This window comes from Erpetoichthys calabaricus, chromosome 12 (genome assembly GCF_900747795.2).
Source record: "Erpetoichthys calabaricus chromosome 12, fErpCal1.3, whole genome shotgun sequence".
Lineage (NCBI taxonomy): Eukaryota > Metazoa > Chordata > Cladistia > Polypteriformes > Polypteridae > Erpetoichthys > Erpetoichthys calabaricus.
This window is the reverse complement of record NC_041405.2, coordinates 17,010,184-17,023,403: the sequence shown is the minus strand read 5'-3', so window position 1 is coordinate 17,023,403 and position 13,220 is coordinate 17,010,184. Positions and strand designations below refer to the sequence as shown.

Below are 13,220 nucleotides of genomic sequence, written 5' to 3'. Positions count from 1 at the left end.
CCACGCTCTGCTGAAGACACAGCAGAACATTGTACTGCTCAGCTGGACTGGCGCCCTGGATTATCTGGAAGAGAAAGACCTGCAGACGTTCTACCTGGTTCTCTGGTCGGTTGCATATTGAATGACATTGATCCACCCACAGGGTGTCCGGGACGGGCTTCCTTGTATTTCAGCAGGGTGCATATACCACAACATAAAGACACATCAGGTTATTATACTGGTTTATCTGCTATTACTCTGTGCGAGTATGACCCATATTGTTGTCAAATGGTAAAGGTATAAATGGGCGGTTTGCGTTACCGAACTGATCGCCGAGAAAATTAAAACAGCCGCACTCTTATTGAGCGACAGACAGACAGACAGATAGAAGATGTTCTACAGTACATTTAAGGTACTAAGGAAGAACATTAAGCTGTTTGCAGCCCACACACTGAGGACAACACCACACTTTGTTTGGATGCTGATTTGACATTAGAAGCTCCCTCTCTCCTATCACACACACACTACAATCTTACTTTTACATATATGTTGCTCATATAACCCCAAAAATCCTGTGGTGAACATTTTATCCATCTTCTTCCAATACTGTGAAACAGTGATGAAGGGCTGAGCCATTTAAAACACCTCTGGATAAATCCGCTGTAAGCATAAAGCACAGCAATGAAGGACACGACAAAAGACAAAGGTCGGGAGTCACTTTACATACATTGAAGTGAACCACAACTGCTAATACTGTTTGTGGCATTTTTTGTGATCCTTGAACCACAAATGCTAACACTGTTTGGGAGTCATTTTGGACATTTTTTGTGATCCTTGTGCCCCTACAGATCACAGACTGATGCCCGTGAACACTCCAATTCTGCGGACCCTACACTCCGCATGTCAACTGAAGCGACTACTTCGTCCCGTCAAGCCTGCGCCTCATTCAGCTTACCTTTCCCACACTTTATCGTAATGAGAGTGTTTAAACACCATAACGAATCCATTAAGAAAATGTGAAATAACAGAAGAAAAAAAAAAAGCTGTCCAAGCAAGACTTCAAAATATTTTATTTAGCGCCTTACCTGTGACTCCACATCCGATTCGAAAAGTCTCCTCTGAACTTTTCCAGCCTGGCGGGCTCACGGCGCCCGGGCTGCGGTTCTCGTGCCGAGTTCCTATTTTAGTCACACAGTGGCACGACCTGCATACCGGCTCGAACTCTTTAGCTCCAGCTGGCACGGCACAAGTCAATCCGAGTCCTACACTCCGAAAGTTAAAGCGACGTCTTGTCATCTGAAGCCCACGGAGGGGCACCAAGACAGTGACGCCACATCACTTCAGTAGTGGACTGTGCTGAGTGCCGATCGCGCCTGCTGTGCTTCTCGTCGCAGTCCTCTCAAAGTCTCTCCATCACTTATTTTCACTACTGCAGAATCGCGTGTCGACGTCGTCGTCTTATACGTTAGCCACGCGATCGCTCCACCCCTCCAAAGACCTTCCCAAAAGACCGGAAATGCTGACTCATCACCGCACTTCTATATTTGGTAGGCAGCCACACCTTAGAGTTTCCGGGCCATCTACCTATACATCTACCTATGCCAGGGGTGGGCAGATTCAGTCCTGGAGGGCCGCAGTGGTTGCAGGTTTTTTCTCCAACACAGTTGCTTAATTAAAAAACAATCCTTGTCAATTATTTAATTTCATGGCTTGCTAGCGCTTTAACTCTGCCATGTCAGGTCATTCTCATATCCTAGATTTGTTTTCCTTTCTAAGGATATCATCCAAATGATTTGAAGTCTAAAACAGACGAGTTATTCTCAGTGCTTTACTTTTTTCTCTTCACTTTCCTTCCAAGTATTTAATTAAACCCAATAGTGCATGATGAATACACACAGGTGTAAATGGTAACAAGCTAAATGGAGAAATGCTGGTTTCTTTTGTCATTTGCATGTTATTGCTAATAAGGAACAATTAAAAATCAATACTACAGCTGTTTATGACTAAAATAAGCAATAAGGGTTCAAAACCTTAACGAGCGAGACAACTAAAGTGAAGCAGAAGTGTTACTTGAGCAATGAGTGCTTCTTATTAAGCAACTGGGTTGGAACAAAAACCTGCACCCACTGTGGCCCTCCAGGACTGAATCTGCCCACCCCTGACCTATGCTCCCGGGTACATTCACTGGGGCCCCTACCTATACAACCAGTCACAGGAATAAAAATGAAAATGGTCGACAAAATTAAACATATCTTTATTGTATTGGTGCTTCCAACAAAAACAGTGTTTAAACAATAAAGAAAACGTGCTGTACAGCAAAGATTAACCAAATTAATCAACACAGACGTTTGAACAATATAACATGAGCCTTGAATAATAACGTAAAAACATACAAATTATACTCAATTGGCAAACCAGACAGATGGAGATGGCACAGTATGAAATTACTAGGAATTATTTATTATTAATCAAGTGTTCAACACAAATATTTGAGAAATTTATTTGCAGGGAATTGAGTTGAAGCGATGTTAACATATACGCCTTTGCATTATGCAGTGCGTTTGATCCATACACATACAGGCACGTGAGATACGAAATCAGAGGCGCATGCCAATGCCCACTTGTAACACAATAATAAATGTTTCTAGTATAGTATAGTATTGATTTATTGAAAGCAAGTCACAACAGACATAGATTATCATGAGCCCATTTGCTAGTGTGGCCCCCAGGCAACTGCCCAGCCTGCCCATTCATTAAGATGGCCCTGCTCCTGTTGCTGCTGCAGGTTTACAGTATTTGGCTTCAAAGCCTGAGGTGTCCTCCATACCTTGATTTCAAGAGGCGACAATGGAGGGCAGCAGTCCAGAATGTCTTTCACTGTAGCCATTTGAGGACAAATGCTGACAGGTTGGATGTCCCTGCTCTGGCCTGATGCTATCTGCCTCCTAGGCAAGACATCAACAATGGGAGCAAAGGAAAAATAATAAAAATGGACACAAAATGGGAAATAATCACCTGTGACTCAGAGAAGAAGCAAAGCAGAGTCACACAAAACAATAGAAACTCCACAGCATTGGGCGCACCCATTGATGACGGGGTCAGGAGTGGTGGAGCAGGAAGTGTGTGGCAGCTTCTGATTGGTTAGGAAGAAAAGAGGATATTTAGGTCAGCAAGAAACCAACCTTTAGGAGAAATCAGGTGATGGGAGAGCTCAGCTTACCTATGAGGTATCAGCTAGTGATTGGTGGAGACGTTGATGTTGCCATTGGAATTTGCAAGCATCAGATGAGATAAAAATGTATGTACAGCCACTCCTGACCTTTGTCTTTTGTCTTGTCCTTCATTACTCTGATTTGTGATTACAGCGGACTTATCCAGAGGTGTTTTAAAACAGCCCTTCATCACTGTTTCACAATATTGAAGAAGGTGGATAAAATGTTCACCACAGGATTTTTGGGGTTATATGAGCAGCACATATGTAAAAGTAAGACTGTAGTGTGTGTGTGATAGGAGAGAGGGGGCTTCTAATGTCAAATCAGCATCCAAATAAAGTGTGGTTTTGTCCTCAGTGTGTGGGCTGCAATCAGCTGAATGTCCTTCCTTAGTACCTTCAATGTATCATCTATTATGTACTGTAGAACCTCTTCTATCTATCTATCTATCTATCTATCTATCTATCTATCTATCTATCTATCTATCTATCTATCTATCTATCTATCTATCTATCTATCTATCTATCTATCTATCATGGTGGCTCACTGGCTAAGTGGAAGTTTGTCAGTTCAAATCCCAGCAGTGCTATAAGGATTGTTGCTCATACTGGTGCAGCTAAGTAACATCTTCTTGACTGAATGTGCACATCTAATATGGGTGAGAAGAAAACTAAAGCAGTGTTGTGTTAAAATACGCCTAAAAATAGGAACAACAAAAACACACAAGCGAAAAAGCTCGAAGCGTCAACAAGCAGCACCTTCTTCTCATGTGTCAGAAGAAAGATTTCTAGCGCAGTCTCCTGATTGCTGAACTTCATAGAAGAGACCTGACTGGTCTAACTGGTTAGGACAGATTCTCAAACAGTGAACAGCTCAGCCATTCGTGAACAGAAAGGTGACATATTCTTGTTCTGTAGGCCTTACAAACCAAGTAGCAGAAACTGGAGAAGAGTATGACAGCCTGCATAGGAATGCTGAGCCCGAGTGTTTGGGATTTATGATGTTACAAAACCTCGGCTCCACTTTAAAATGAGAGGTCTGGCCTTACAATGAGAACAAAGTGTCTTAAATGAGCTCACCAACTATGAGAGGGCCTTGTACTGTCTTAACCAGGGCCTGCTCAATTCAGGGCCCACAGGGCACAATGTCCATCCCAATAGCAACCTTCTTTATTTTTTATTTGTTTTAACACACACACAGCAGGAGAAGGTTTTATCTGCTGATGTGCATTTTTGTTCTGTTAGGTGTTCGGTTCTGTATGTTTCAGGTGGAATGGTGCACTGTCTGAGAATCCCTTGATAGATAGATAGATAGATAGATAGATAGATAGATAGATAGATAGATAGATAGATAGATAGATAGATAGGCATTGTGCCCTAGGAGCCCTGAAGTGAGCAGGCCCAAACAGAACCGACTCTAAGTTAGTAAGACTCCTCGTTAGAGTACCAAAATTCCTGGTGTATGTGGACTCCCACGAATACACACACACATTAAGTATAAAAGACAAGACGAGCTGCTCTGTCAGTAGAACACACCAGGACGACTTCTGAAGAGATACCGGGAAGTTAATTCAAAAGAGAACCGAATTACTGACTAAATGAAGCAGATTTGACTGACGAATCCCCAAAGCGACTTTGCTCCTCTGCAGCACATGACTTTGAAATGGGCACTGGCTGCGAGACCCCTGGCTTGATGGGCCATCCACTATGCATGTCCATTGAGAAGGTGGCCGAGATGGACCCCAAGCCTAAGGGACAGGAACCGTCTTTTCCATCCACACTTTTTTTCGCTGATCGGATGTTTCGTAGTCACATTTCACAGTACTTTATTTTGCGTATTTATTTAATTAATTTTATCCCAAAATTTCCTCCATATTTTTCATCGAACTGATCTTTTTGTTATTACAATTAACACCATTTCTGAGAAATTGCGCCTTTGAAGTGGTAACTCCAACAGCACGCATATTGTGTTCGTTTGGGGACTTTTATTTTGATGCATTTCCTTGCGTCCATGGCCGGAAGTTGTTGTTTTTTTTTCCTTTCTTTCTTGTGATTGTTTCAGGCTTCACACCTCCCGCGACCATTGCGGGTGAATACGAAAGTTGAAGGCACAGATTTTGGATTCGAGGAAGCTCTTAATCATGTATTACGAGAGCGGTACCGATGAATGCAAAGTGGAGCAGGACTCGCCAGACTGCTCGGAATTAAATGGGCATTGCAGTTTGACTGGAGCGGCGCCTGTCACTTCAGCGGCCCCTTGTACGTTACGTAGCCAGGAAAAAGATAAAATGTGCGAAGATCGAGGTGCGTTTAAAATTCTCTCTATTCGTTTTCTATCGCAGTCTTCAATTGCAGCATCATACGTGAATGTTGAGTGCGATGACAGTCGTTAGGGCTACTGCCACAAAACTCCAAGGACATGGAATCTGTTCCCTACTGGGTTAGATTTTGACGTTTTTGTATTTTTTTTACCTCGCGTTACGGTGGGCTTCCCCGGGTTTTTTTGTTTATTTTACTTAGACAGCCTAGGATGAGCGATTGTGTGTGTGTGTGTGTGTGTGTGTTTAAATGGCGTCACACTCTGTGTTAGCTCCTACATTGACAGATTCAGTGTATTATAATAAATTACAGAAGTGTATCGATTACTTCCATCCATTTTCAAAAGCACACTTCAATTTCAGAGTTCCAGTTCTGGCAGCTTAAAGCACATGGCAGGATCCAGCTCAAGATGGCACCACTTTATGACAGGACATACACACACCCAGTTACAGACATCCAGCTGACCTGAAACTCCATCTTTGGGATTCAGGGCTAAACATGCAAACACCAAGCGTGCAGCATCTTTTTTTGCATTTTAGTGCATACTGCAATGTGTTCTTTTTGCGTTTACTTATTTGCCTGGATTACGCAAGATTGATAGTTAATGGGTGGTGTGAAAAGATCAAAGTCGACACACTTAAAAAGGTTTTGGGCAGCCACCCATATATTATCCCTGGTTGCAATAAATAAATAATCCCTGGTTTTATAAAGAGATGTGTCTCTGTTGGGGTCCAGACATGAACTGATGAAGGTTTGGAGAGATGACGGTTTTAAGTGACTAGACCAGAAGTAATAATCATTTTTTGTATTTATATAGCACTTTTCTCACTACTCAAAGCACTTAGCAAAAGCAGAGTCCCTTTCGGCATTTTACAGGATTCGAACCGGCAACCTTCTGATTGCCAGTGCAGATCCCTAGCCCCAGAGCCACCACTCTGCCTGTGTGACATAGAGGAACTGGAACCGACCTTTTACTGACTTCAGTCTAGGCATCAGAACCGGAAGTGACATCATCCTAGGCACCGGAAACCGGAAGTGACATCTTCGATGCTAAGCCAGACAGGTTTTCCCATGGCTGGTCTGTAGCGATAATAGGAAAAGGTTTAGTGCACCCTGCTACCACCTGGCCTGGCGTGGAATTACCTTCACTTGGTCCTACTCGCACATGCGTGACAATGGATCAGCAAATGCTTCTCGTAGCCTCCTGCCATTTGCAAAACTTCTCATGTTCTCATTTAGGTATTCCAAATTTTGTTCTACTAAAACAGATCATTGTAGCAGAAGACGTTGTTTGTGGTTTTCTGTAGCAAATCACAAATTTATTCACTTTACATGATTGGACAGGACCTGCTGCATTATGTGAATTCTATGAATCCCTCTTTATCTATTCTCTATGAAAATATGTCTTTTTATGGTCAGACTGAGAAAAGCACAGAGCCAGTTGTGTTTTATTTATTTATTTATTTACTTACTTACTTACTTACTTACTTACTTACTTATTTATTTATTATCCCCCCCTCCCCCCAACAGGACATGAATCCTCTTTCAAAGTTGAAGAGGATAAAGCTCATTTGGATCTACACATCCAGGAAGTGAATATCATGACAAGCACTGGCTCCATAAAAAATGAAATTGGTGTACCAGAGCAGATTTCTGGTAATATAAAGCAAGAAGATACTCAAGTAGCCATTACTGGACTTTCAGGTGAAGATACGGAGCAAAGAGCCAGTGGCATTAAACAAGAGGAGTCAGTAAATGTTAAAGAGGAGGATTGTGAGGTGGAGCTATTCTCTGCTGCTGAAATCAAAAAGCTTTCTATAGATCCCTTGGGGTTTATGCTGAATGCAAAGTCCTTAGAGGAGTCTAACTGTGAGCCCGGAGTTAACGGAACAGATGAGAACTTCAAGAACATTGAAAAGCCACAAAATATTCGTACGGTAGGGAAACTTCAAGTCAGTGCTGAGAACTTGGGGAGCTTGACTACTTTACAAAGTCTTAAAAACCAGCAGATAATTGACAAAGAAAGTAAACAATTCCAGTGCTCAGATTGTGGAAAGTCTTTTGGCCACAAGGAAAGTTTTAAACAGCACCAGAGAATTCACACCGGAGAAAAGCCATTTGAATGTGCAGAATGTGGAAAGAGTTTTGTCCATGCTACGCAGCTGAAACGCCACCAGATGACCCACACAGGCGAGAGGCCTTATCCATGTGTGGAGTGCGGAAAATCTTTCAGATGTATCACAGGCCTCAAGCGACACCAGGTAATCCACAGTGGGGAAAAGCCACACCAGTGTGTCGAGTGTGGGAAATCATTTGGCTATGCTCCAAATCTTAAACAACATTTGAAAATACACTCGAGAGAAAAGCAGTACCAGTGCAGTGAGTGTGGGAAATCCTTTAATTGGGCTACTGACTTTAAGCACCACAAGATAACTCACACCGGTGAAAAACCTTACCGATGTGCTGAATGCGGACGAACGTTTACCCGGTACACATACTTCAAACAACACCAGAGAATCCACACCGGAGAGAAGCCTTACCAGTGTCTTGAGTGCGGCAAGTCATTCAGTCAGGTTTCAATCCTTAGACAGCATCAGAACATTCATACAGGAGAGAAACCATACAAATGTATGGAATGTGGGAAAGCGTTTAGCCGGCTTGCATTATTTAAAGAACACCGGAATTATCACACAGGAGAAAAACCGCACCAGTGTACTGAATGTGGAAAGACCTTCCGTTGGGCATTAGACTTTAAACATCACCTAAGAGTCCACACAGGAGAAAAGCCGTACCAGTGTACCGAATGTGGGAAGCTGTTCCGCTGGGCAGGGAGTCTTAAACAACACCAGAACGTTCACACCGGAGAAAAGCCGCACCAGTGTGGTGAGTGTGGAAAGTCTTTCTTACGGGCTGTAAGCCTCAAACAACACCTGAGCATTCACACGGGCAAAAAGCCCCACCAGTGCACTGAATGTGGACAGACATTTACACGGGCTCCAAACCTCAGATCCCACCAGAGAATTCACACAGGAGAAAAACCATACCAGTGTACCGAATGCGTGAAGAGCTTCCGATGTGCTACGCGCCTCAAGTACCATGTGAGAATCCACACGGGAGAAAAGCCTTACCAGTGTGATGCCTGTGACCAGGCATTCAACCAGGGCACAAACCTTAAACGCCACCAGAGGATTCATATAGCAGAAGTGAAGCAAAACGAGGACGACCCAAAGTCTGGAAATGCGCTGGGTACTAACCCAAAAGTGGAAGAGCAGATATGAAATTGTGAATCATTAGAAACAATTTTCAGTCTCACAGACATTGCACAGATTCCACAACTCTAAATGAATACCATACAATACACAAAAAAGGTGCTATGATGAGCAGATTCGTGTTATTCTTCTACTAGGCAAAGCATGGACCTCTTATCCTCACCAAGATCAAGGTTCCAGCCCTAGTAGTTCACGAGTACCAGCAGGTTGCTGTGCCACATGTGCTTGATGTGCAGTAGATGTCTGAACCAGCATTCTTCATCTCATCGTGATGTGATTGGCTTCTGCAACTTGCCTCAAGCTAAGCAGATGTCACAACTGTTGTTTAACTTTGTGCCATGTCACCTTCTCAATCAGTTTGCTGTAAGAAGGATGTGACACCAGCCACATATTGGCTTCTCATAAGTGTGTTTCATGTCATACACTTTAGATTAAGATCATGATTATAGCCCTTGTGGTCTGAGAGTACGCGTGTGAAAGATGGACACAACACTTTGCATTTATATATAAATATATTTAGGCAACCCCCAAAATTCACAGGGGGTTACATTCCTAGAGCACCCGTGAATTGCGAAAAACCTCAAATTTTGGATGTGGTCAAAAAAATGCCTATTTTTATAGTTTAAACCCTAAATATGTCCCCAAAACTCTTTAATTTCATTTCAAACTCAGCTTAATACATTACCCTAAAAAAAGAATGTAAAGGTAAACCCGTCTACTGTACAGTACTGTACTGCTATGTCTCCCGCAGTGCTAGAATGTAAAATACCAATGTTACCCCTATATGTACTGTAATTCATGCAAGCGCGTTTTCTTTGGTATGCGCTTTCGTTTTCTTTTGTATAAGTAGGGTAAATATGTAATAATTTAATTTAATAAAAATACAGTAAAATATATGGGTACTCACCAATAATGAATGATATTGATTGAAGATGATGATGTTGAATTAGCTGTGCAGTACAAGGAAGGTATATAATGAAGATAATGACTGCACAGCCAAGCAGAGGATTTACAGCTCCTCGGGTGGCTTTTTAGTTCCAGGAGCAAATCCAGTAGTTCAACCTTCTTCTGGAGTGTCTTCAACTTTTTCTGGTGCTTAGGTTCATTGCCAGAAGCCTTAGAAGGTGCAGGGCGTTTGGACACCATCTTAGGGCTTTAAGAAGAACTAAACAAAAACACGAGAGCGCTCAGCGAAACACTCGAGAGAGCTACACGTGGTAAACTGTTATGATACGGGAGTGCTGGGCTGCATCTGCCGGAGGTACGTCACAGAGCAGCACCCAATCAGCAACAAGGAGAAATGCCTTAACGCTCTCGGATTGGCTACTTTCACCATCACAAGCCACCTTTTCCTCTTCAGTTGCTTTGTGTTCTCTCTACAGTACAGTATTGCCACAAAAAGAGCCATAAAAAAGTTGTGGAGGATATTTGTGGTTTCCGCTAACAATTATTAGTTAGTCGCTTGCAGATTTTTCCTTAAAACCTAAGGCCACGAACTCTGAACCGCAACTTTGAGGGGGTCTACTATATATATATATATATATATATATATACAGTGGAACCTCGAGATACGATCACCTCTGTATACGAGAAATTCAAAATACGAGGAAAGTATGAGTGAAAAATTCAGATCTAAATGCGAGCATTGGCTCGCGTAACGAGCCACGAGCCAGGCTGTGGGTATAGCTCGCGGCTTAGCGAGGGGGCGTGGTAGCAGTTGCGAGCCGCGATCTGCGGTGTCTGCGTTTCTCACCTAAGTGCACAGGTGGGAAACTGCCCACATCCATGATTGTTCCTGTGGCTGATGAGCTGCAGCTGCCATGTCCTCCCCGCATATATAGAGAAGCGCGAGCCGGTTAAGGGGGAGAAGAAGTAAAAGAAAAGAGAGGAGAGAGAGCGCAGGCAGGCAGGCAGGCAGGCAGGCAGGCAGGCAGGCAGGCAGGCAGGCAGGCAGGCAGGCAGGAAGTCGGTGCGGGAGAGCGAGCAAGCAAGTGCAGGCTCGCGTGTAGCTGAACAGTGAGCTGAACAGGCGAGCCAAACAGCTGAAGCAGGACGGTGTAGAGAAGGTCAGCTGCATTAAGAGTGTCTCGCCTGTTGCAGAGCCCGCAGGTGAGACGCTAACAGAGAAGAAGCACTGGGGATTGTCATCTGTTTTTTAAAGACTGCATCCTTTTGACGTTTTAACCTTGTGTTAAAGGATTGTTATTCTTGTGTATTTTAAACCTCCACTTCACAACTGTTTTAAGGATTATTTATTTAAAGATTTATTGAATGCTCTACTGCACTTTGGACACCTGTTTTGATTCTTTTAATAATCAGTTATATTATTTACCAGTGTTATTTATTAAAGGTAGACTACAGTATATATAATTTATCAGTGTTATTTGTTAGGAAAATTGATTTTTATGTTAATATATTTGGGGTGCGGAACGGATTAACTGGATTTCCATTTTTTTCAATGGGGAAGTTTGTTCTAGATACGAGAAATTCGCTATACAAGCTCAGTGCTGGAACGAATTAAACTCGTATCTAGAGGTTCCACTGTATATATATATATATATATATATATATATATATATATATATATATGGAAGAGAAGGTCTGTGATACGGTTTGCATATTTGCAGTTGGAGATCCACGAAGGGAGAAAAAACGAATCACATATCATAAAATAGGTTGAAAGCTCAGGAATAAAACTATTTTATGATACGTGATTCGTTTTTTCTCCCTTCGTGGATCTCCAACTGCAAATATATATATAATAAATAAACTGCAAATAAATATATATATATATATAAATAATGCATTACTACAACTGTTTGTTTTGTGATGCACCCTCTGTTGAAATCACAAATGTAATATGTCTCTGTTATATGCCATTTGGTATAGAATTCATAAAAGCAGTGTTACTGTTTGTGAAGTGCCATCTGTTGGAATGACAAATGCAGTGCATTCTATTAATATAAATGTTTATGATGCACAATCTGCTAGAAGGACAGAGACATAGCAAGTGGACAGGGACACAGATACACAAAGGTACCTGTTCTTTTATTAAGGTGGATATAAAAATTGAATACCTTTACATACAAATATTCACCATTTTTATATAAATTATTTAAACAAATCACATTTTTTAGTCTAGTTGCACAAAGGTCAGCACAGCTACCTTCATAAGTACACAAGCTCAGGTTCAGCTCAGCTTCTGTCCTACTCAATGGCTGTGTGGAATAAGAATTCTCACCGCATGTCACGCTAAATTTCCAAAGATTAGTTTGTTAGATTAACCGGTTTCTTCAAAAGTCATCCCAGTGTGAGTCCGGCTGATTGTCAGGTTGATTCCGTCTGTGCAGCTGATGCTGCCAGGATTGGCACTGGCATTTGAAAATTCTGGATTTAGTGGATTAGAAATAAGGATATCTCACTGGTAAGAACTAATTAAATGTGATTTTCAGAAACTGGCAAGCTGCTCTGTTAAACTTACTGGTACCTTTTTAGTTTTTCTGCTGTTATTTAAAATAGACATGCTTAATGTAGTTAGCCATATGAATATGCCTCTTTGTCTTAGCTTTAGTAATTATTTCTCATCAATTAAACGTTTATTATCTTAAAATAGAGACTAATATTATGTTTATGCAATTATTGTTTTTATTTCTTAAATATGTACAGATCTAAATGTGTATAATCTTTGGTATTGTGTTTAGGGCACAAAAAAAATGCCCGACCTCATTCTCACGACTTTTGTTTTCCTATAATTGCATTCATTGTTTACAATGGAAAAGAAAAAGCCAGGAGTGGCATGGTGGTGCAGTCGTAGTGCTTCTGCCTCCTGGTAAGGATGCCAGGGTTCACAACCCAGATCCACCCTGTGTAATTCTCTCCATATCCGCGTGGGTTTTCTCCTGGTGCTGTCGTTTCCTCACACAGTTCACAGACATGCAGGTTAGATGTATCAGTGGTGCTAAATTGCCCCCCTACTCTGGGTGTGTGGTGTGTGTTCACCCTGTGATGGAGTGGCATCCTGTCCAGGGGTTGCTCTATACCTTGCTCTCCATATACTCTCTAGATACTCTCCAGCTTCCCTGTGACCTTGCTCAGGATAATGTGGGTACAGAAAATTGATGGAAATAAGAAATATAGTGAGTAGAACATATCTGTTTGCTAAGTTTTAAACATCAAAACTTCCTGAACATATTTAGTCATACAGTATGCACTATGTATGCATGAGCAGCAAATGAAACATATTCAGAATGTCTGAAATGGCTTTGAGACTCCACGCCAGCAGTTTCTTCTCAGTCCTTAAATTGTCACGCCCGGCCCTTGAACCCCTGCTTTGCTTTAGAGTCTGTGATTTTCTTTAACTATGCAATTCAACTTTGCTTAAAGCCAAAAGAGTCGAGAGACATTGGAAATGTCGAACCAACAGTGATGGTGTTCAGCGCTAT

General features: G+C 41.9%; 1 protein-coding gene across 1 annotated transcript in view; it reads left to right on the top strand.

The window, feature by feature from the left end:
* Positions 1-5,242: 5,242 nt before the first annotated feature.
* The window catches only part of LOC114662316 (zinc finger protein 420-like), a 36,479-nt gene continuing 28,501 nt past the window's right edge, over positions 5,243-13,220 (top strand). The window contains exons 1-2 of the mRNA XM_051934432.1: positions 5,243-5,494; positions 7,040-8,703. Coding sequence (XP_051790392.1) covers positions 5,332-5,494; positions 7,040-8,703 — 1,827 coding nt within the window. The 5' untranslated portion in view covers positions 5,243-5,331. The remainder of the gene's footprint in view (positions 5,495-7,039; positions 8,704-13,220) is intronic.